The following is a 23,712-nucleotide window of genomic DNA, read 5'->3' as shown; positions in this document are numbered from 1 at the left end:
ACAATTCACAGTGTTGGTGTTGACCTTTAAAGCCCTAAACGGCCTCAAAGGCCCAGTATACCTGAAGGAGCGTCTCCACCCCCATCGTTCTGCCCGGACGCTGAGGTCCAGCGCCAAGGGCCTTCTGGCGGTTCCCTCATTGCAAGAAGCAAAGCTATAGGGAACCAGGCAGAGGGCCTTCTCGGTGGTGGTGCCCTCCCATCAGATGTCAAAGAGATAAACAACTACCTGACATTTAGAAAACATCTGAGGAAAGTTTTTGATGTGTGATATTTTAATGTATTTTTTAATCTGGGGAAACCCAGCCAGATGCGCGGGGTACAAATAATAAATTATTGTTGTTGATTATTATTATTATTATTATTATTATTATTCCTTCTCCTTTGTCCCCTCCCCTTCCCAGCTTCTGGCATGGAGTGGGGGCCCTGGTCTGAGTGCTCTGTGCCGTGCGGAGGTGGATACCGGAATCGCACAAGGGCCAGCCTGACCGTCTTGCGCCGGATTGAATTTTCCACCTGCCACCTTCCCCCCTGCACAGGTGAGTCCGGTGGACCCATCTCGGTTCTGGGTGAGACAGAAAGGCTGTTATGATTCCCAAAGTAGGGGGCGGTGCTGTCAGATGTCTTTCACTGGGAGCAGTCAAACACAACATTCCTTGTTTTCCTAGAGTGGACATGCAAGGGGAGGTTTGGTCTGGCCAGTCAAAAACTTCCTGTTTCCTCCTGGGCTGGAACATCCTTCCTTTTGCATGTGACTAGAGGTGAGCGTGACCTTACCTGTCCAAGTAACAAAAGGACAAGGCATGCTTCCACACTCTCTCTCTTTGACCTCCTCTGTCGTTGGAGCAGCTTTTTTTAGCTAGAAATGCTCTGTTGGCTTTTATCCATATGGGATAGATCCACATGTATATACTTTGTAACTAAGTCTGCCTTCAGGGATCCAACTGTGAACTGATGATGTGAGTAAACTTCTTTTATTGACTTTAAATAAGATTGTCGTGTCTTTATTCTTTTAAGAGGGATATAAGGGAACTTACCAGGGACCTAATAGTGAGAGGCTTACACAAGCCTGCAACCAGTTATCCGCTGTGCGTTTAAAAGGGGAATGTGAAACTCTGCTAAGTAAAGGAACTTGCTAGTTCAAGTTAGGAAGGATATTAATAAACAATATATCCTTCACTGTTTTCTTTTCAGCACCTGTGAAAAACATTCTTGTTTGGACAAGCTGCTTAGAGTTTCAATCTGTTTTTAGGTCTATTCTTACAAAAGCCTTAAATTGTTGTGTTTTTTCTTATTGATTATTTCACCATGTAATATGTTTTCTGCAAACTGCTTCAGAGGCTGCATTTGCAATCGAGCAGTGTATGAATGAAAGAAAGGGAGAAATAGATAAATCTGAAAGGTGTGATGACTCCCCCATTCCACTGAGCGCACAGAAACTCCTGGCACGGTTCTCTGCATCTATTTCGGTGAATGACCTCAGTAGCGCCAGGCTAAACCCCCCCCCCAGCTGGCCCCTGCCTCCTCTAAATGTTCCACCCACTTCTGCCCTGCACTTTCCCACCCAGGTGAGGTGCCCGGCGTCTGTCCGGAGGGGAAGGTGTGGCAGGAATGTGCCGGCGGACCGGCTTCCTGCGCGGAGCTCAGTGCGGTGCCCAGCGCCAACGAGACCTGCCATGCTGGCTGCTATTGCCCCAACAGCACCTTCTTGCTGGTGAGTCTCTGCTCCCCACCATTTTTCCTGTGCAGAGGCTGGGGGGGGCGCCCCCCCAGGGCAGGGCCTTCTCCGTGGCGGCACCTAATCTGGACCCACCTCATTTTTATGTTCGCAAGTTGCCTTACACTCTTTTTAATATTGTGTTTTAATGCTGTAATGCTGCCTTGGGGCCTTAGGGCGAAGGACAGATAATTGATTGATTGATTCATTGATTGATTGATTGATTGATTGATTGATTGATAGCAGATTAGTCTTCCCCAACCTGGGCCCCTCGGGAAAGGTCTGAACTACAACTCCCAGCAGCAGCACCCCCAGACAACGGGGAAAACACAAGATGTTTTAATTAGGTACATATTAATAATAATTAACAATGTTGTTATTTATACCTCGCCCATCTGGCTGGGTTGTCATAGCCACTCTGGGCGGTTTCCAGCACATATAAAAACATAATAAAACATCAAACTTTTTTTTAAAAAAAACTATGGTATAAGAGGAAACATCTTGGCAGAATTAGACTGATCCGTGTATTGTATAAATATAAGTTTGTAGGGAGGTAAAAAGAAACTATAGAAGAAATATGCAACTGTGCGGTATAAGATAATTGATAGATAAAGTACAGTGAGATCAATTGGAAGTCATTTTTAATTTCTTTGTCTATAAGTTTTATAATTGCTTTCAGTATCTGGAGTATAAATGATGTTAGTTATATCAATTTTGTTGTTTCTTATATTGTGGTAGTTTGTTTGACTTTTCTATTATTTGTTTGTTTGATTGTATGTATGTATGTTTGTTTCTTTGTATGTCTGTTTTCCCATAAATTTATTTATTTTAAATCAATAAAGATATATTTTTTTAAAAAAAGGAAAAACCAAAACCAAAAAAACCCATTAAAAACTTCCCGATACTGGGCAGCATAATTCATTTTTTGTGTATACAAAATAAGTTTTGTCACTCAAAACTTCCAGAGGGCCCCCGTTTGGGGAAGGCTGATCTCAGAAGGAGGGGGGGGTGTTTCTGCCTCTAACGCTGCCCCCTTCCCTCTCTGCCGCTTACAGAACAATCTCTGCGTTCCAGAGGAGGAGTGCCCCTGCGCCCTTGATGGGATGCTGTACGGCCCGGGAGACGTGGTACCCAAGGGCTGTGAAAACTGGTCAGTGCCTCTTCCTCTGGTTCTTTTTTTTTAATAATTAATTTTTATTCAATTTCCAATACACATTCTTTCCAAATTTGACATTCGCATTAAACATTTACATCTTTGGACTTCCTTCAGCCTATCTGACAATTCTCCCTATTATCACTACATTTCACATTTCTTAAATTTATATTGCACTTTATCACTCTTAATCTTAACCTATCTTTCAAACAACATTTCAATCAGTCTTTTTCACAAAGCTTCTTGAAAGCCAACAAGCGTTAGTTGTTCCTCACATACATTTTTGATATATTCTGTAAATTTATTCCAGTCCTCGGAAAATCTCTGGTCACGTTGGTTCCTTATTTTCCCCAGTCAATTTATCCATCTCTGCATATTCCATCAACTTCATTCTCCATTCTTCCTTGGCCGGCATTTCTTCCTGCTTCCATTTCTGGGCCATCAAGATTCTTGCCGCTGTCACTGCATACCTAAATAATTTCACATCATTCCATCTAATATCATTCCCTATTATTCCCAATAGAAATGCTTCTGGTTTCTTGATAAAGGTATATTTCAACATTTTCTTCATCTCATCTCTTCCTCTGGTTCTTGGCCAACCATGCCCCTTCCTGCCAGCTCTAGCTGCTGGTGCAAATATGTCTAGAGAGAGAGAGGAAGGAGAAGTTCCTGGAAGCCACGGTCCAAGTTTGGGGCAAGGACTCCTTTTGTGAGAGGACCCCAGCAGAGATTTAGAGTCAGAAAATATGCCACAAAGCTTCTCGTGGCACGAGAAGAGGCAGGACTGAAGATCTGGAGATATGCTTCAGAGGTCCAGACTATGGGGAGCCCGAAAAAAACAATAATTACAATTTGGAGTACAATTTGGCCTTTTTTAAATTTTAGTTTCTTGTTTTCAATTGGATTATGATGTGGATATGTTGATTGGATGTTTTTATTGGAAAATCAATAAAAATAGATTTTTAAAAAAAGAATATAAAATATTACGCAAAGCAAAGCATAGAAATATAGGTTGGTAGAGGCGAGACTCGTCTATGCACAGGATTTGTTGTCGCCTTGCACGGAGGAACGGTGGTTAAAATTATCGGATTTGGCTGGGATGGCAAAATGGACTGGCTCAATCAAAGGAAAAGCATTGTCAGTATTAAGTTTGGGAATTTCTTCTAGACTTTTTGTGTGAAAAGAAAATGATCTTATGTCTGGGCTTGAGGACCGAAGAACTGACAGACACAGAATTGAAAGTTCTCCTCTCTCTTTTCCTCTTCTCTTCCTTTTGGTTTGTGTTTTTAATTATAGTTTTTTATCTTAGATTAAAAAAATTGATAATGACCTTTGTATATTTTCTTTCAAACTTTAATAAAATCTATTAGGGGGAAAAGACATATAGGCTTTTAAAATATGCCCTTTTGAGCGAATTCCAAAAAAAGGCTTCTTTCCAAAGTTTCCCTCTTCCCCCAGCATAGGAAAAGACCACACCTTTGGTAAGTTAAAAAATGGTTTGCTTACAAATTCTCCAAAGGTCAGATTCACGTGCTTCAGAACGGTTGCACAGGCAGTGAAACTTAGCTTGCTTGGAAAGTGGTAAAAGTTGCTAGATTCTTGGTATAGGAACTCTAGAGCGGCTGGTGACAGCCATGCGGTCCGAGCTGGAGCAACCAGCTCAACCCTCTCCGCACACTGAGATTCACAAGTAGATTGGAGGAGAACAAAAGCTTGATTCCTCCCCAGGTCAGGGGAAGTGGACATGGCTAAGCCTGGCAGGACAGCTTACTCCATGGTTTTAACCCCTTCATGCCTTAATTAGACTGAAGCCTCCTTCCACCTGCCTTGCCCCACCCTCCGACCCTAGGAGTCCTCATAAGGGAGCTGTTCCTGGAGGAAGAACTGTGAGGGGAGAGACTCCATCAGGCAAGGCCTCCTTCCAACCTGCCTTGCTCTAGTCTCTGCTTCTCAATGTGTCTTGTATTGTATTGTTTTATGTACTGTGGCTTGCCATTGTCTTATTGATTATAGTTTAGATATTATTTATTGTAACTGTTGAGTGGATTTCTGTTTAACTTTTATATTTCATTGTTCTGCATGGGACAATGACAATAAAGATATTTTATCGTATATATTGATATTATTATTTTATACTATTCTAATGATTGTTGAATGTTACTTTTTGATGTAGATTGCCTATTTTAAACTTATGTTTTATTATCACATTTTTGTATTGCATTAGATTGTAATAAGATGTACATTTTTTGTTTCTTCAGCTTGTAAACCGCCTTGAGTATTTTATGATAGAAAGACGGTATACAAATTTAAAATGATGATGATGATGAAGAAGAAGCATTTCAGTGATATGAGGATGGTTGCCCTACACTAAAAACATTCTGTCTTCCTCTCTGCAGCACCTGCCTCTCCGGTCGGGTGGGCAACTGCTCCAGGGCAGCCTGCGGTGACGGTAAGGCCTGACTTGCTGGGACACTTTTAGTTTGGAGGTTCTTGCTCCGAAACAGCCGTCCTCTTGCTTCCCTTTGCAAAGAGCTCGGGCCCTTTCAGGTGATCTTGAATCACCTGGGGCTGTTGATGGCTCCTAGCCACAAGAGCTGCAATCTTCCTCCCCATCCAGGGTAGCGATGCTTTTGAAGACCAGTTGCTGGAAAACCACAAGAGGAAAGAGTTGTTCTTGTCCTCGGATCCGGTTGTGGACTTCCCACAGGCAGAGCAGAGCTTGTCAGGAGTTCAGCCTACACTCGAGTAGGACCCTGGCAGAGATACATGCCCAACTGGCATGTTCTCTCACTCCTGGTCAATTGTTTGGGAGCTTCAAAAGCTTTCTTCAGCCTGAACATCACAGCGACCGATGCCAATGGACACCGGCACACTTAGGGATCCGCAGAGTCTGCGCAGTTCGCTTGTCAGACCTCAGCAACTCAACGTTTTGGCTAATCTACTTTATTTACATATAAACACACACGGAGCACTGCAACATGGCTCCCTCTTTCTCTAGCATCAGACAGCAAAGAGAACAAAACAAAAGACAATAGTCCCACTTCACGGAACACAGTAACACAAACATCCTGTCTTCGTCACTTCCCACTCTGTGGAGTCAAAACATATACCGTCATGTGAGAGACAACAATCCCATGACTGCAATCACGGAGCAGGAATTCTAACAGAGCTGTCATATCTAGTAGCCCTCTCCTCCTCCATGAATTTATCTAATCCTTTTTAAAACCATCTGGGTTGGTGGCCATCCCTGTCTCCTGTGGGAAGGAGTTCCACAGGCCAACTCTCTGTGAAGGAGGACATTCTGTCCACAATCTGAGTCTTGCTGTGCCCCCATCCCACCCCCTGCTCCATTTCGAGTCTCCCCCAGAAAGATCACAGCTTGCCACTTCCCTTTTCCCCAGTGAACGGCCAGTGGTCAGAATGGACCCCCTGGAGCGAGTGCTCAGCGTCCTGCGGGCTGGGGCTACGGAACCGGTACCACTTCTGCACGGACCCCCCTCCGTCTGGGATGGGGCTGCCCTGCTTGGGTCCCGAACGCGAGGACAAACCTTGCCAGGCCCAGCCCTGCGCCCGTAAGTGTCCCCCTAAACACCCCTATTCCTTCCTGCTGCCTTCCAAGAGTCCAGACTTCACCTTCGCAATGTTATAAGAAAAACCTGCTGTTTTTCCCTTATGGGGGACCCAAGAGCCCGTATAGAGTCCTTATGTAGGTTCCCTATTGGTAGGAGAAAATAACAGAGGCCAGCCAGAGAATATTGAGAAGCAAAGCGGCTAGTGAGCCTGATCTTTATTGAACTGTTGCAACAGGGGGCTCCCCTCACACGCAGGAAAGGAGGAGGAACCCAGAAAAATGGTGTGCCAGCCCTTATATAGACTTTTGAAATTGCCCACCCTCTAGCTCAAGACCACCCCCCAATACATCATACATCCATCACTGGAGGGGCGGTCTACAGCAGAAATCCTGCTTTGCCATGATACCTGATAATGGTCACTGATTGCATTACCTGGGCAGCCTGGCCATTCTTTTGTGATACTTCTTTTGTGATAGTTCCTGAATCCAGGTCACAAGCTCACCCTATTCATACACAAATATGTCCTTAAGACAGGATTTGCAAGCAAAAAGACAGTGGGAAGGGTTTCCCCATTTGCCTCCTTTACTGCAGAGGAATATTTGAGGTCACTGGGAGAGTCAAAATGGCTTCAGGATTGCTCTCCTATACTATTTCATATACTTCTGTATGTGTTTGCCTAGTACATTAATGCACATTTAATTTGTATTTGAGACCTTAGAATTCTTATAACAACAACTTCCCTCTTTCCTCCACCTGGGGGGCAAACCGCACAGGAGGGAGGGAGTCTGCAATGGGGGGCCCAGCGACCCACACATGCTCTTTTCTCCCCTGTGGTTGCAGGGAACGGGGGCTGGGGGGCCTGGAGCCCCTGGACCGACTGCACCGCCAGCTGTGGGGGAGGCATGAGGAGCCGGGCGAGAGCCTGCGACACCCCTGCCCCACAGGGGGGCGGGGACTACTGCGAGGGGGTCCCCACCCAGGTGGAGGGCTGCAGCTTGAACCCGTGTCCAGGTAAGTCAGGACCGAGATCGGAAGACCCTGCATGCCAGAGACGCACCTAGATGTTTTGGTAAAATCTCTGCCCCTGTCCCATCGCTCTTCCCCCTCACCCAGAAATGGGGGGGGGGGCTTCTGGGGAGCCCTTCCTGGAAGAAGGACGGCCCCCGCTGCCTGGGGGGAGTGTGCGCTTGGGGGCTGACATGAGCCATTTCAGCGACCTGCTACAGAGGGTTGGGCTAATAATGATAATAATAATAAATTTTATTTATAACCTGCCCTCCCCGGCCAGAGCCGGGCTCAGGGTGGCTAACACTAGCAAAATTACAATAAAAACATAATAGGGGGGGGAACCCAATTTAAAATACAGGTTAAATGCAATTTAAAATGCAGCCTCATATTAAAAGTAGCCCATGGATCAAAACCATAAGGGGAGGGAGACTTAAGGGTCAGACTGAGTCCGAACCAAAGGCCAGGCGGAACAGCTCTGTCTTGCAGGGCCTGCGGAAAGATGTCAAGTCCCGCAGGGCCCTAGTCTCTTGTGACAGAGCGTTCCACCAAGTCGGCGCCAGTACTTAAAAGGCCCTGGCCCTAGTTGAGACCAACCTAACCACCTTGCGACCGGGACCTCCAAAATGTTGTCAGTTGTGGATCTTAAGGTCCTCCATGGGGCAGACCAGGAGAGGCGGTCCCGTAGGTACGAGGGTCCTAGGCCACATAGGGTTTTAAAGGTCAAAACCAGCACCTTAAACCTGGCCCTGTACTCCACCGGGAGCCAGTGCAGTTGGTAAAGCACTGGATGAATGTGACCCTGTAAGGAGCCTCGCCGCGGCATTCTGCACCCGCTGGATTTTCTGGGTCAGCTTCAAGGGTCATCATTCTGCCCGGATACTGAGGTCCAGCACCAAGGGCCTTCTGGCGGTTCCCTCGCTGCGGGAAGCCAAGTTACAGGGAACGAGGGAGAGGGCCTTCTCGGTAGTGGCGCCTGCCCTGTGGAACACCCTCCCATCAGATGTCAAAGAGAAAAATAACTACCAAACTTTTAGAAGACATCTGAAGGCATCTCTGTTTAGGGAAGCTTTTAATGTTTAATAGGTTATTGTATTTTAGCATTTTGTTGGAAGCCGCCCAGAGTGGCTGGGGAAACCCAGCCAGATGGGTGGGGTATAAATAATAAATTATTATTATTATTATTATTATTATTATTATTATTATTATTATTATTATCAAGGGCAGCCCCGCCTAGATGACCTTTGGGGTCCCTTCCAGCTCTACAATGCTACAATCCCATTCTTCTCCCACCCTTGTTTTCCTAAGTGGCTCGGTGTCAACTCAAGGTGCACAGAACCCTTTTCCCTCTGAGGGCCACATTCCCTTCCGGGGCATCTCCCGGGGACCACATCGCCCCCAGAGGCCAAAGCGGTTTGGGCCACAAACGTCCGTTTTATGTTGGAGCAAAAGGTTAACACCCCTTTGCACGCAACCCTTCCAGGCATCATCATCACTATTATTATTATTATTATTATTATTATTATTATTATTATTATTGTTGTTGTTGTTGAAGGAAACATCGCAGGCAAGCGAAAGGGAGCAAACAGGGCTGGGGAGAGGGGGGCACCTGGGGGGAGTGCTGGGGGCCAGGAAGAGAAGTCTTGGGGGCTACTTTCAGGCTCTACCTCTTTGGCAAACCGGCATGGCTCTCCCCACACAGACACAGGCAACCCTGCAAGGGAGACTAGGCAGAGAGAGAGAGAGAGAACTTTGTGGGCAAACGAAGATTTGGACCCAGATCTCCCTAGACGACGTCTCCAGACATGACGTCACGTTCACCCTGCAATAGAGCCTGAAAAGTCCTCCTGCCTGCTCAGTGGTGGCACCACAAAAATATACCGTATATATTCAGGGGAGGGGCACAGAAGGGGCGAAATGTGTGTGTGTGTGTGTGTGTGTGTGTGTGTGTGAATTTGCATTTTATTTATTTGTTAGCATTCTTATAATTACATCAGTAAACGTTGTCATATTACATTACAGGACTTACTATAATATAATTGCCAACATGTATACAAAAATTTTATACAAATTGTATATACCTAGGAAGAAAATGAAACAAAAAAAAGAAAGAACAAAGAGAAAAAACAAAAACAGATTTCTCCCCCCAAAATCATATACACACTAGACTTCCTGTCTTTCCCGTTGTATATTCCTTTTTTACAAATGAATTATTGTATATTTATTATTGTATATTTATTATTATTATTGTATATTTCTTAACATATACAATATTTGGGGCAAAGTATATTTCTATGTGGGCAAGGTGCGCCCCACATATTGAGATATCTGAAATGAGAGTAAACATATGATAATAACAGGAGTCCAGAAATTGGGGCAGGGGAAAGTGGGGGGAGTGAGTTCCTCATTGGGGGGCACTTGATCTCCTGAACCCCCCCCCCTGGCCTGTCTGCCTCCCTGCCAGTCATTTTAGGGCCCAGGAAGCTGCACTTTTGGAGGGTGGTTGTGGTGAGAGGTTGTGGGCACTGCCCAAGTCTCTTCCCCTTGGGGACTTCACCTGTCCTTTCTCTCCTCCCTGGCACAGGTGTGGACTGCTCTGCCATGGAGGGCACCACCTACAGCCGCTGTGGGCCCCCCTGCCCCCGCTCCTGCGATGACATCTCGGTGAGGCCCGGTGGGCACCTCTGTCTGGGGGACCCCCAACCCTCTGCTTTTGTCTCTGGGATGATTTATTTCATCTTCGTTAATTTCTTCCCTATCCCACCTCAAGGTGGTCGTCTCCTCCTGTCATCCTCACAACAACCCTGTGAGGTTGAACTCCCGCCTGCCCCAGCCGGCACGGCTGCATGGCGCACGTAGCTCTGCCTCGCTGGGTTGCCAGAGGCTGCGGTAGACCCCAGCCCTCTCTTGCCAACCGTGCCCCTCCTTGCGGCATGGGCCTTCGTCTTCCTGCCCCCCCTCACACCCCTCTCCCCCCACAGCACTGCCTGTGGACCTGCGAGCCCGGCTGCTACTGCGCCGGGGGGAAAGTCCTGAACGGCACGGCCTGCGTGGAGAAGGACCTGTGTACCTGCCTAGACCTGCTCACCGGCCTCCGACACCTGCCAGGAGAGACCGTCCCTCGCTCCGACGGATGCAACACCTGGTGAGGCCAGGCAGAGATGTGGGGCTGAGGGCTGGGGCCTCCAGGGGTGCCAGGGGTCAAAGGCCAGCTACTATTTAGCTGCGATTCCTGCATTGCAGCAGATTGGGTGCACTTCCGGCCTCTACAACTCCATGATTCTGTTATCATTTACTTGTGAGTCCTGCATTGCGGGGGGTTAGTCTAAGGTTACCAGATTTTTTTTCAATGAATCCGGGGACACTTTTCAACTTCAATGGATTTTGTATGGGGACGGATTTATAAATCCGAGGACTATCCCCGGGAAACAGGGACGTCGGGTAACTTTGTTGTTGTTTAGTCGTTTAGTCGTTTCCGACTCTTCGTGACCCCATGGACCAGAGCATGCCAGGCCCTCCTGTCTTCCACTGCCTCCTGCAGTTCGGTCAAACTCATGCTGGTAGCTTCCAGAACACTGTCCCACCATCTCATCCTCTGCCGTCCCCTTCTCCTTGTGCCCTCCATCTTTCCCAACATCAGGGTCTTTTTCAGGGAGTCTTCTCTTCTCAGGAGGTGGCCAAAGTATTGGAGCCTCAGCTTCTGTCCTTCCAGTGAGCACTCAGGGCTGATTTCCTTCAGAATGGATAGGTTTGATCTTCTTGCAGTCCATGGGACTCTCAAGAGTCTCCTCCAGCACCAGAATTCAAAAGCATCAATTCTTCGCCGATCAGCCTTCTTGATGGTCCAGCTCTCACATACGTCACTGCTGGGAAAACCAGAGCTTTAACTATACGGACCTTTGTCGGCAAGGTGATGTCTCTGCTTTTTAAGAAGCTGTCTCGGTTTGTCATTGCTTCTGGTAACCTTAGGTTAGTCTAGATCAGGGGTCCCCAAACTAAGTGCCATGGGCTGGATAAGGCCCGAGGAACTCCTTTATCCGGCCCGCAGCAACCCCTGCCGCCCGCACGGCTGCCCACTTCCAGGTCGGAGGAGCACAGGAAATAGCTTGGGCACATGCGTAAGCAGTATTTGCGCATGCGCAAGCATTTTTCCCAGTGCACATCCGGGTCAGAGGAGGTCCGTGCACATGCGCACAAGCTATTTCCGGTGCTCCTCTGACCCAGAAGTGTGCCGGAAATAGTGTATTTCCCTCTGGCCTGCCACACAGTCGGCGCTGGAGACACCGGCCCGAGGCGCAGTAAGTTTGCTGACCCCTGGTCTAGATGGCTTTTGGGGACCCTTCCATTGACTGACTGATTGATTGATTGATTGGATTTTACATAACCAATTTGAATTCAAACATTATACAGTACATCAACCCCATCATTTAGGATTCCCTGAACCCCCTGACTCCCCTCCACCCTTCCATGGTTACCATTATCAATCTTTTTTTCCAACTTCCTCCCTTATTTTCTCTGTTTTTCAAAAAAAACCAAATAATCCATTTTTCACCATGATTCTTCGTATATTACAAGCATGACTCAAATCCTGCCAAAGTTTTCAGTTCTTTACAGTGTTCTCTTGAGCACATTGTAAAATTTCCCCATTACTTCTTAAAGTTCTTCTCTTCTGGGTTTCTGATTTCCCTGGTCAGTTTCGGCGTAGTCCATCATCTTCATCAACCATTCGTCTCTGGTCGGAACTTTGTCGTCTTTCCATCTCTGGGCCAGTGGTATCTGTGCTCCTGTCGTCACGCACATGAATAGTCGTTTCTGCTCCTTCGGAATCTCTGCACCTAAAGTACCTAGTAGAAAAGCCTCCAGTCCCCCCCCCCATGTTATTTTAAACATTTTTTTCAACTCATTAGAAATCATTTCCCAGAATGCTTTTGTTATCTTGCACGTCAGCGCCAGCGTCTCCCATCTCCTGCCTCTTTCTCTCTTCCCAGCACCTGCTCCAAAGGGAAGCTGATCTGTACCAGTCAAGCTTGTGCCGGTGAGTCCCACAGGGAGGTTTTGCCAGGCAGAGGGGGGGCCTCACAGAGAGGAAGGAGCCCCCCCGTGGGGAAGGCTTCATTAGGACCCCAGCAACCTCTTTCCCTCCTTATTCCAGTTCCCGGCGGCTGGTGCGACTGGTCCCCGTGGAGCCCCTGCTCCAGGACGTGTGGCAACGAAATGGTCACCCGCTACCGGGCCTGCGCTTGCCCCAAGCCCCAGAATGGGGGTCCCGAGTGCGAGGGCCTGCAGGAGCAGCACGGCGACAGCGGAATCCAGCTTCAGAGGAAGGAGTGCCCCATGGACTCTTTTTGCCCAGGTACCAAACCTCTGGGGCAAACAGGAGGGTGTCTGGGTGCGGAAACCAGACTCACAGATCCCGCAAATGAACTTTTGCAAAAGTGGTTAGGGAGGGAGAGGCTCAGATGGGGGGGGGGGCTCAGCCCCCTTTCTACCTACTGTGCAATATTCTTATTGTGCATTTATAGCCCACCTTGAGGAGCTCAAGGTGACCTAGAAGGTTTTTCTCCCCTCCGTTTAAACATCACAACAGCCCTGAGAGGTAGGCTAGGCTGAGAGGCAGCGACTGGCACCCACCAAACCTCATAGTTGAACATTAGTGATTTGAGGAACCTCACCAAAATGCTGGAGAGGGTGCACCTCCACAGGCATATACCTCCACATGTGGTGGGAGTTGTCAGGGAGAGGCAAACGGGAAAAGATGAAAGGACAGAAACCAGCAGTTATAGAGAGCCGAAAGAGATTATCAGCAGCCTGTCATCAGATAGTCAGTCTGACGTAGAGGGGGAGGAGGACGAGCCAGGCACAAGTCAAGCTGCACACAGAGTAAACAGAAGCAGGAGCCTTAGCCGATGGGGATGCTGGGTAAGAAGAAAGAGGAAGTAAGATTAGAGGGAACAACTGCCCACAAGGGAAGGACGCATAATCGTAACGCTGGAGATGTACGTTTGAACTTTGTCTAATAAATCAAATAGTTTGGAAACTGGCTGGGAGCCCGGAGCCTTATCTATGCCAGCTGGCCAGCATTAAGCTTCTGACAGGAGTTCCCCAAAATCCAACTATTCTGGACAACAGCCATATGAGAAATATGTAAAATAACTAAGCAAATATTAGACATCACCCCCGAATTGGCCCTACTAAACATCTTCCAAGACAACAATGCCCATTTACACCACAAACCACTCATAACCCACCTACTTTCAGCAGCCAGAAGCACCATAACCAGACACTGGAGAGACCTGTCAGGAGTAAGTATGGACCAATGGTACCAAATAGTATGGGAAACAGCCCTACTAGAATAATTAACTAATAAACTGAAACTGACAGGGGGACAAATAGAAGAAGACGCCTTCACCCCGGTATGGCTCCCCTTTGTCACGTACACAGCCCAACAGGACAATGACAATAATAAATCAATATGGCTAACCTGATCCAAAACACCTACCCACCTCACTCACACATGAAAACAAAGATCACCATAGCCAACCACAAATGAACAACCACACCCTAGGCCAACCCCAACCTCTCTCACCACCAAAGAAACACAAGTGAAAAGCACGAGCAACGCTGACACCAAACCCTACATACATTAAGCAAAATAGAAACACCCACGCTTCCTCATCCTCAGCCCTCCAGATGTTTTTGACCCACAACTCCCATGATCCCTAGCTAGCAGGACCAGTGGTCAAGGATGATGGGTATTGTAGTCTCAAAATATCTGGAGGGCCGAGTTCGAGGAAGCCTGGGTTACAATATAATGGAGCACCTTGTGTTTATTTTCCCTTCTTTTCCTTCTTCCTTCCTTCCTTTGCTTATTCTTGCTTCTTTCTTGCCTACCTTCTTTTGATCAGTTTAGCTTTTATTGTATTTTACGTTGAAAACCCTTAATAAAAATTGATATCGAGGGAAGAGGCAGGGCTCAGCAGACACACACGCCCCTTTTCTCTTGCGCCTCACAGTGGACGGGGCCTGGACTACGTGGAGCCCCTGGTCCCCCTGCGACGCCTGCGGAGGAGAGTCGGCCCGGAGCCGGGAGTGCAGCAACCCCCCTGCCCGCTTTGGGGGGCTTCCCTGCCCTGGCGAAGCCCGGCAGACCCTCTCGTGCCACGACGGAGTCACCAAGTGCAAAGGTGAGAAGGCGCACCGGGCTGGGCAGATAATTCTAGAATACCTAACTGTGAAGATACATAGAATGAAAGGGTTTAAGGTCAGTGAGAAAGAGGAGGATTGATTCGAGAAGATACAGAATTATTAGGTTTGAACAATTTGGGGCAATTAAAATGTTAAAAGTTAAATAAACCTTGTGGAAGGAGGAGCGTTAAGGTATATAGAAGAGTACATATAGTTGATTTGAATATGTTATTATTGAATATTATTGAATATGTATATTATTGAACATTGTATACCCAATGTATCAGCCGCCTGGGGGTTTCACTGTTTGTGTTTCGGTGGTTGGTAATAAAATAAAATAAAAACAAAAAAAGATATTCTGGGGGGCGCTGTTGTTGCCCCCCAAAAAGCCCCATAATCAGAGAGGTGGGGGTGGCACTGAGGTTGGGGGGATGAATGTCAGAGCATACAACAGTGGTCCTCAAAAAACACCCTTTGTACCCATATTTTTGGAAGGAAAATTTGCTCGCGCCCACCAGAATTTTTTTTATTGGTAATAAGTTCATTGGATAAGGCTCCTTTGAAACACCTGCTTCTACACTGGCCCGCGGTTAGTAAGTTTTGGGAGAAAGCGTGGGATTATATCATTAATACGTTGCGGAGGAATTTAAGATTTTCAGAGGTGAATATTCGTTTGAACTCTAGAGCTGTTGCGTGGAAAGTGATAATGGGAGAGCGAAAAGGGAGCCCACCTGCCCTAAGGGTTGCTAAGAGATTGAGATTGGTGAACAGGAATAATAATATTTATTAATTTATTCATTCATACATACATACATACATACAGTGGTACCTCGGGTTACATACGCTTCAGGTTACATACGCTTCAGGTTACAGACTCTGTTAACCCAGAAATTCAGGTTAAGAACTTTGCTTCAGGATGAGAACAGAAATCATGCTCCGGCGGCACAGCAGCAGTGGGAGGCCACATTAGCTAAAGTGGTCTTCAGGTTAAGAACAGTTTCAGGCTAAGTACGGACCTCCGGAACGAATTAAGTACTTAACCCGAGGTACCACTGTACATACATACCCTGCCCACCTGGCTGGCTTTCCCCAACCACTCTGGACAGCTCCCAACAGAATATTAAAAACAGAAAAAAAGATCAAGCATTAAAAACTTCCCTAAACAGGGCTGCCTTCAGGTGTCTTATAAAAGTCAGATAGTTGTTTATTTCCTTGACATCTGATAGGATGTACATTTCCAAAATATAAGATTAAAAAACAAATAAAATAAAACCTACATCCAGCAACAGCGTTTTGTGTTGTGCAGGCTTGTGTGATGTAAGGAATGGCCCTCGCCTGCTCCCTCAAATATCCCTGGTTTGCTCCTTTCTATATATAGGGTGCCTACATTCTGTTAGTTATAATTATTAGTAGTTTGCATCATATATTGACACCTATAATTATTTCATGTCATAGGAAGTTTCTGGAGACTAGATGATGAGTCTTTGTAAATGGTGTTTCTAAAGGAATTTTGTTCTTGCCAAATGCCAAAGTGTTTGCATTATTAAGTTTCTTATGAATAAAAAATCATTTTAAGTTAGAGCTTAATAATTATTTCACTATTAACATGCTTCTTCTTAATTGTATTTCACTATTTATATACTTCCTCTTAATTGTACAGTGGTGCTTCGCAAGACGAAAAGAATCCATTCCGTGAGCCTCTTCGTCTAGCGGTTTTTTCGTCTTGCGAAGCTAGCGGATTAGCGGATTAGCGCTATTAGCGGTTTAGCGGCTATTAGCGGCTATTACAGGCTTAAGGGATTAGCGGATTAGCTGCTAAAAGGCTATTAGCAGCTTAGTGCCTTAGAAAAAGGGGGTGGGGAGGGGAAAAAACACCCCAGGAATCGCAATACATTTTCGTCTTGCGAAGCAAGCCCATAGAGAAATTCGTCCTGCGAAGCACCTCCAAAACGGAAAACCCTTTCATCTAGCGGGTTTTCCGTCTTGCGAGGCATTCATCTTGCAGGGCACCATTGTATTTCTTTTCAACAATGACCTTTATAAAATACATATTTTGTGATGTGCAAATAGCTTGAAATGCCTATGAGGTCCATAAATGACCATATAGCATATATTCAACACAAAAAACAGTGACAATTTGTTGCTGACAAAGGACAGCTGGACATAGAAAGGGCCCCATTACCTTCAGCAGCTTAGGGCCTCATTAAACCTAAATCCGGCCCTGGTGGGGATGCTTAGCAGGGCCTTCTCGGTGGTGGCACCTCCCAGGCAACTTTGGAACTCGCTGCCTGGAGAAACTGGATTGGGGAGGAGAGAGTGGGCCAGTCTGTGCTTCCTCAGAGAAGCATATATTCAACACAAAAAAGAGTCACAATTTGTTGTTGACAAAGGACAGCTGGACATAGAAAGGGCCCCATTACCTTCAGGAGCTGAGGGCCGCCTCAAACCTAAATCCGGCCCTGGGTGGGAACACGAAGTGAAAGATCACCCCCAAGGTGCGCACAGAGATCTGAGTGGCTTTTTCCCGGTCCCCCCAGACTGCAGCGGGGGCCAGGTGTCGTTCCCCTGCGGCAAGGCCTGCCCACGCACCTGCGAGGACCTGCACCTGGACACTGCCTGCTTGGACAGCCCCCAGTGCCAGCTCTCGTGCGCCTGCCCAGGGGGGCAGCTGCTGCAGGATGGCGTGTGCGTCCCACCAGCGCAGTGCCGCTGCAAGTACCAGAACACCTGGCTGGGTGAGTGAGTGAATGAATCTTTAACAAAGGGAGCTGCCTTGTTTGGAGTCAGGCCATTGCCCCGTCTAGCTCTGTAATGTCCACACTGGCTGGCAGAAGCTCTCCAGGATTTCAGGCAGGAGACACTGCCAGCTGTCGCTGGGCGAATTGAATGAATCAAGGACCTTCTGCATGCCAAGCACGTTTTCTACCACCAAACTACTAGGAGCATAGGAAGCAGCTGGTCTGCCTGAAGGAATCGGTTTCCCAAACCCCAAAACTGACTGTGCAGGCAGTTTGAAACTGCAGCAAAATCCCTATTTTTCCTTAGCTAAAATGCTTTAACTTGAGCTCTTGAGCCGAAACCCAGCTGTATAAAGCTGTGCTCGGAGCCCTCTCCTTTATCAGTTTGTGACGGCAAGTATGGCCTTGACTGTACCAGTAGAACAGAGAAGACACGTCTGTGCCTTATCTTACATCCTGACCACAAAAACGCACAGACCCAGTCTGGGAACAGCGCCAGAGCGTGTTCTCGGAGATGATGACCTCTTGCTCCACGATAAGAGTAGGAAGAGGAATATCATTTTATGGTCAGAAGTACAGGAAGGAATCCCCTTTTATGGTTAAGAATACCAGAGCAGGAACATATGTGATGTCAACCTGTATACATAGGCTGACGTGGTTGGCTTCCTGGGGAAGGAGGGAGAGGGTGCCTGGAGGATATATATACTGCATGTAATCTCTGATTTCTTTGGACTTGCTGTGGCCTCACCACACAAGTGCCTTCTGCTATCCGGAGAGCAGAATAAACTCTTTCTTTGAACCAGCCTTGGTGTCATTTGACTTCCTTCCTCCTGTCCGGGAGCAACGCAGACCCAATCGGTGAACTCCAATAAGGCTACATGCCTACCTCAGTGTTGTCTACACTGGCAGGCAGCGACTTTCCGGGGGATTGAACCAGTGACCTTCTACATGCCAAGCAGCCGCTCTGCCACTGAGCCACAGATCTTTCCCAGCCCAGTTTGCTGGGCTTGGCAATCATTTTAGAGGAGGGAATTCAAGATGGAGTGGGGCCTGGGAGGGCAAGGGGAGGAGGAGGAAACGGCCAACTCTGAATTATTCCCTCTTTTTCCCGTCTTGGCAGGCGTCCCCGAAGGACGGAATCTCTCTCTGTGGTCAGGGCTCCCGCCCTGGGAGTACGTCCAGCCTGGGGAGACGGTGACTGGACCCTGCCAGAACTGGTGAGTCTGGCCAAGGCAGGCTAAGGACGCTTTTAATACCTTTATTTGGTTTATTTTGTAAGATTTATACACCCTTTGTTTGTTTTTGGGGGGGAAATGCCTAAATTTCACTGCAACTTGGGTTGACTTTATAAATTTTATGAGTGCAGCTGAACATGGCGATCTTCTGGCGCCAGCTCTTTGCATGGCATGGCTGACAAAATTTACCTAAAGCTCCCCTTCTTTCGTGAGCTAGGCTCACCAGTGGGGGAAAATGACATATATTTTGCCACTAGCTGGTGTTGAAGTTATATAAAGACCTTGGTTCTCAAACTTAATCCATTCCGGTAGTCCGTTCCAAAACCAAAGCGTTCCAAAACCAAGGCACACTTTCCCATAGAAAGCAACTCAAAATGGATTAAGCCGTTTCAGACACCCCTAAAACAGCAAGTTAACATGAATTTTACTATCTAACGAGACCACTGATCCATAAAATGAAAGCAATAATAATGTACTGTACTATAAAATAAATAAAACAGTATTGTAGATTATAAAAATAAAAATTATTATTTTTTCCTTCCCTGCATTGATGATAGTCATTGTTTGGATGGGGGGCTTTTATCTATTTCCGCAGTCACACAATCAATCAATCAGTCAATCAGTAGCTGAACTGGGTTCCACACAGTCACAAAAACAAATTAACCAAAAAAGCCTCGAAAACAAAAAAAGGCAAAATAAATAGCAAAAACAAAAGCCCCGAACTTAATCTGTTCTGGAAGTCTGTTTGACTTCCGAAATGTTCCAAAACCAAGGCGCAGCTTCTGATTGGTGCAGGCGCCCCGGAAACAACAGCCGACAGCCAGATTGGACGTTCGGCTTCCGAAAAATATTCGAAAACCAGAACACTTACTTCTGGGTTTTTGGTGTTTGTGAACCAAGGTACCACTGTATTCTGAATTAAGGTTTAAATTTATTTATTTATTATTAAATTTGTATACCACCCTTTCTCCAAAGATCATAGGGCAGTTCACAACATAAAAATGCAAAACGGCAGCATGAGTTATATAATAATATCACTTTTAGGATAAAAACCTTAACATCCGTATTTGCTTAAATGCGTGGTTTAAAGTCTCTCTCTGTGTGTGTTTTTAACATCAGGTTGGATAAATAAAGCCTTAAGATTTTAGCCCTAAACTGAAATTTAGGATTGAGCTGATGAAAGCAGTTCTTACTCAAGTGAGGGAAATATTTTCCCTCAAATCTGCACTTACTTTTTAATTACTTCAGTCCATTTCCAAGCATTATTTATTTTAGGATTTTGCACCATACTTTGGTTTTGTTTCATTTTTTATGTTCATTGTGATTTAGTCTATATTCTTGGCAGTTCAGTTAGTTTGTCCCATTAAATTATGATTCGGTATGTTATGCTGTCTTAACACCAAATCAGTTCTTTTGTGTGTTACTACTGTGGAAATTCCAGTTTGGGGGGTTTTGTAGCTTCTGTTTTGGAACTACGATGTTTGATGAACTTATTGTTAAAAATTTAATAAAAATCATTTAAAAACAAACAAAAGGTAGTTTACAAAAAGAAAAGAAAACAGTAAGTTTATCGATTAAAAAAAACAATTAACAACAATTTAATACCTTCCCAAAATTAAAAATCAGCAATAAGCTAAAACCACACTAAAACACCCACCCACATTCTAGATGTCTGGTTGGGCTTGTCTAAACCAAAATGTTTTTAGCAGGTGCCAAAAGTGGACAGTGAAGGCTGCTGACTGTTGTCAAGTGGCAGGGAGTTCCAAAGTGAAAAATCTGTTTCTTACAAATGCGGAAAAGTTATATATGGAATTTCGACTTTGCTTTTCATTTGTAATCTTTCAATCAGATGTTTTGTGACATTCTGTCTCAAAGCAGCTTATAAACCACTTAGAGATTTTTCTTCTTCTTTTTCTCATGGAAATGTAAAACACAGAATGGAAACAATTTAAGGACATAAAAGTAAAGAAATGTCAATGGTGTTATGTCTGCCCGGCCATTTCTTTTCCCCCCAGCACCTGCGCGGCCGGGCACCTGCAATGCGACGTGGACCCCTCATGCCGCCTGGATGGGGGCTGGGGCCCCTGGGGGCCCTGGTCGCCCTGCAGCCAGAGCTGCGGGGAGGGAGCCGAGTTCCGATTCCGCGAGTGCGACCACCCAGCCCCCCAGAACGGAGGCAGGGGGTGCCTGGGCAGCAGGGAGCAGCAGAAAGCTTGCCAGAGCCAGCAAGATTGCCCAGGTGAGAAGGATGGGGGGGACAGTAATAATAGTAATAATAATAATAATAATAATAATAAAATTGATTTATACCCTGCCGATCCCAGCCACTTTGGGCTGCTCCCAACAGAATATTATTATTATTATTATTATTATTATTAAGCAATAAAAATAATAAAAAGTTATGTTTTTAACTTTTCTGTTCTAAACTTTTTAAAATAATAATTTTAAAAAATCCTGTTTTGTTTTGTTTTCTCTCCTTCCCTTGACCTCTGCCCCCTCCATGTCCCCACAGAGGAGGAGGCCTGGGGCGACTGGTCCCCCTGGGAGCCCTGCAGCGTCTCCTGCGGAGGAGGAGAGCAAATGCGGATCCGGCGGTGCCGGGAGCCCGACTGCCAAGGCTTGGCCGCCCAGAGCAAGACCTGCAACACCCAAGTGTGCCTTGGTGAGTCGGTGGCTCCAGGGGCGTACGAAGGCAGGGGGGTGGAGGGGGTGGGTTGCCCCGGGCACCGCCCTGGGTTGGGGGTGACAAGGTGGCCCGCTGCCTCCCCCCAGCTGTAGAGCGGCAGAGGGCGCGCACTCAGTCAGTATGGGCACCGCTCATGCCGCGTCCGCACGCCATCTGTACTGGTTGGTGCTCACGTGGTGACTGTACCGGCTGCTGCGCATGCGCAGTCCGTACTGACGTTGCGCATGTGTCACCAGGCGGTTTGCCCTGTCCCTTGGTGTCCTGCCCCAGGCGACAGAGAGGGTTCTTCCGCCACTGGGTGGCTCCCCCCAATATTGAAACTCCCCGCTTCTCTGAGGAGCGCAGACCGGCCCACTCTTTCCTCCCCAATCCAGCTTCTCCAGGCAGGTAGTTTCAAAGTTGCCTGGGAGGAGCCACCACCGAGACGGCCCTGCTAGGCATCACCACCAGGGCCGGATTTAGGTTTAATGAGGCCCTAAGCTGCTGAAGGTAACAGGGCCCTTTCTATGTCCAGCTGTCAACAACAAATTGTTGCTGCTTTTTGTGTTGAATATATGCTATATGGTCATTTATGGACCTCATAGGTATCTCAAGCCATTTGCACATCACAAAATACGTATTTTATCAAAGTAATTATTGAACTGAAATACAGTTAAGAAGAAGTATATTAATAGTGAAATAATTATTAAGCTCTGACTGAAAATGATTTTTTTATTCATAACAAACTTGATAATGCAAACACATTGGCATTTGGGAATAACAAAAGTTCCTTTAGAAACATCATTTACAAAGACTCATCAACTAGTCTCTAGAAACTTGCTATAACATGAAATAATAATAGGTGCAAATATATGATGCAAACTGCTAATAATTATAAATAGCAGAATGTAGGCACCCTATATATAGAAAGGAGCAAACCAGTGATAATTGAGGGAGCAGGCGACGGCCATGACTTACCATATTTTTTGTTCTATAAGACTCACTTTTTCCCTCCTAAAAAGTAAGGGGAAATGTGTGTGCATCTTATGGAGCGAATGCAGGCTGCGTAGCTATCCCAGAAGCCAGAACAGCAAGAGGGATTACTGCGCAGCGATCCCTCTTGCTGTTCTGGCTTCTGAGATTCAGAATTTTTTTTTCTTGTTTTCCTCCTCCAAAAACTAGGCGCGTCTTGTGGTCTGGTGCGTCTTATAGAGCGAAAAATACGGTACATCATAGGAGCCTGCACAACACAAAATGCTGTTGCTGGATGTAGGTTTTGTTTTATTTGGTTTTATCTTATATTTTGGAAATGCACATCCAGCGTTTTTTCCTTTTAACTTGGGGGGGGGGGGGGGGCAAGAGAGTGGGGCCCTGAGCTATAGCTTGTTCAGCTTATACATAAATCCGGCACTGATCCCTCCAAGGGACCGAGAGAACGGCCTCTGGTCAGCCTTGCAATCCTTCTCCCATTCTCTCAGAGGTCGGCTGCCCAGTGGGGCGTCTGTTCCGGGAATGCCTGCAGGAAGAGGGGTGCCCCTACAGCTGCGCCCATCTCACCCGCCAGATGGACTGCTTCTCGGATGGCTGCGAGGAAGGGTGCCACTGCCCCGTGGGCACCTACCAGCACGAAGGGGCCTGCGTCCAGGTGCGGACCTCTCAACTTCTCTGTCTCTCTCTCTGTGTCTGTCTGGTGGTGGAGGCAGAACATAAGTCCTTCCCCCAAACCTGCTGTCTGTGCTGAGGAAGGCTGAGTTTTTTGCACACAACTAATAATACTAATAGGGAAGCGGGTGGCGCTGTGGGTTAAACCACAGGGCCTAGGACTTGCCGATCTGAAGGTCGGCGGTTTGAATCCCCGTGACGGGGTGAGCTCCCGTTGCTCAGTCCCTGCTCCTGCCAACCTAGCAGTTCGAAAGCACGTCAAAGCGCAAGTAGATAAATAGGTACCGCTCCGGCTGGAAGGTAAACAGCGTTTCCATGCGCTGCTCTGGTTCGCCAGAAGCGGCTTAGTCATGCTGGCCACATGACCCGGAAGCTGTACGCCGGCTCCCTCGGCCAATAAAGCGAGATGAGCGCCGCAACCCCAGAGTCGGCCACGACTGGACCTAATGGTCAGGGGTCCCTTTACCTTTACCTTTAATAATACTAATACTAGTACTAATACTAATAATAATTTATTACTTATACCCTGCCCATCTGGCTGGGTTTCCCCAGTCACTCTGGGCAGCTCCCAACAGAAATAATATAACAAGAACAGGTTGATTTGAATATGTTATTATTGAATATTGTATACCCAGTGTATCAGCCCCCTGGGGGGTTTCACTGTTTGTGTTTTGGTGGTTGGTAAATATATATATATATATTAAACAACAACAACAGTGCAATAAAACAACAGACATTAAAAGCTTCCCTAAACAGGGCTGCCTTCAGATGTCTTCTAAAT

The 23,712-nt window shown here is 46.6% G+C and overlaps 2 protein-coding genes across 3 annotated transcripts in view; one reads left to right on the top strand and one right to left on the bottom strand.

The window, feature by feature from the left end:
- The window catches only part of LOC310660977 (uncharacterized protein), a 776,342-nt gene that overhangs the window by 700,871 nt on the left and 51,759 nt on the right, over positions 1–23,712 (bottom strand). The gene's annotated exons all lie outside the window — the stretch shown is intronic.
- The window catches only part of LOC310661359 (SCO-spondin-like), a gene marked incomplete at its 5' end in the record, with an annotated part of 165,801 nt that overhangs the window by 97,830 nt on the left and 44,259 nt on the right, over positions 1–23,712 (top strand). The window contains 16 exons of the mRNA XM_083407208.1: positions 404–538; positions 1,568–1,713; positions 2,772–2,866; positions 5,266–5,318; positions 6,271–6,441; positions 7,282–7,452; positions 10,031–10,110; positions 10,428–10,591; positions 12,435–12,481; positions 12,599–12,799; positions 14,460–14,630; positions 17,169–17,366; positions 18,490–18,586; positions 20,620–20,843; positions 21,117–21,266; positions 22,748–22,914. Coding sequence (XP_083263334.1) covers positions 404–538; positions 1,568–1,713; positions 2,772–2,866; positions 5,266–5,318; positions 6,271–6,441; positions 7,282–7,452; positions 10,031–10,110; positions 10,428–10,591; positions 12,435–12,481; positions 12,599–12,799; positions 14,460–14,630; positions 17,169–17,366; positions 18,490–18,586; positions 20,620–20,843; positions 21,117–21,266; positions 22,748–22,914 — 2,270 coding nt within the window. The remainder of the gene's footprint in view (positions 1–403; positions 539–1,567; positions 1,714–2,771; positions 2,867–5,265; positions 5,319–6,270; positions 6,442–7,281; positions 7,453–10,030; positions 10,111–10,427; positions 10,592–12,434; positions 12,482–12,598; positions 12,800–14,459; positions 14,631–17,168; positions 17,367–18,489; positions 18,587–20,619; positions 20,844–21,116; positions 21,267–22,747; positions 22,915–23,712) is intronic.

The sequence above is a fragment of the Podarcis tiliguerta genome (genome assembly GCF_965153285.1).
Source record: "Podarcis tiliguerta genome assembly, chromosome: 12".
Classification (NCBI taxonomy): Eukaryota; Metazoa; Chordata; class Lepidosauria; order Squamata; family Lacertidae; genus Podarcis; species Podarcis tiliguerta.
Note: the sequence above shows the minus strand (reverse complement) of the source record. Positions and strands in the feature narration are given on the sequence as shown.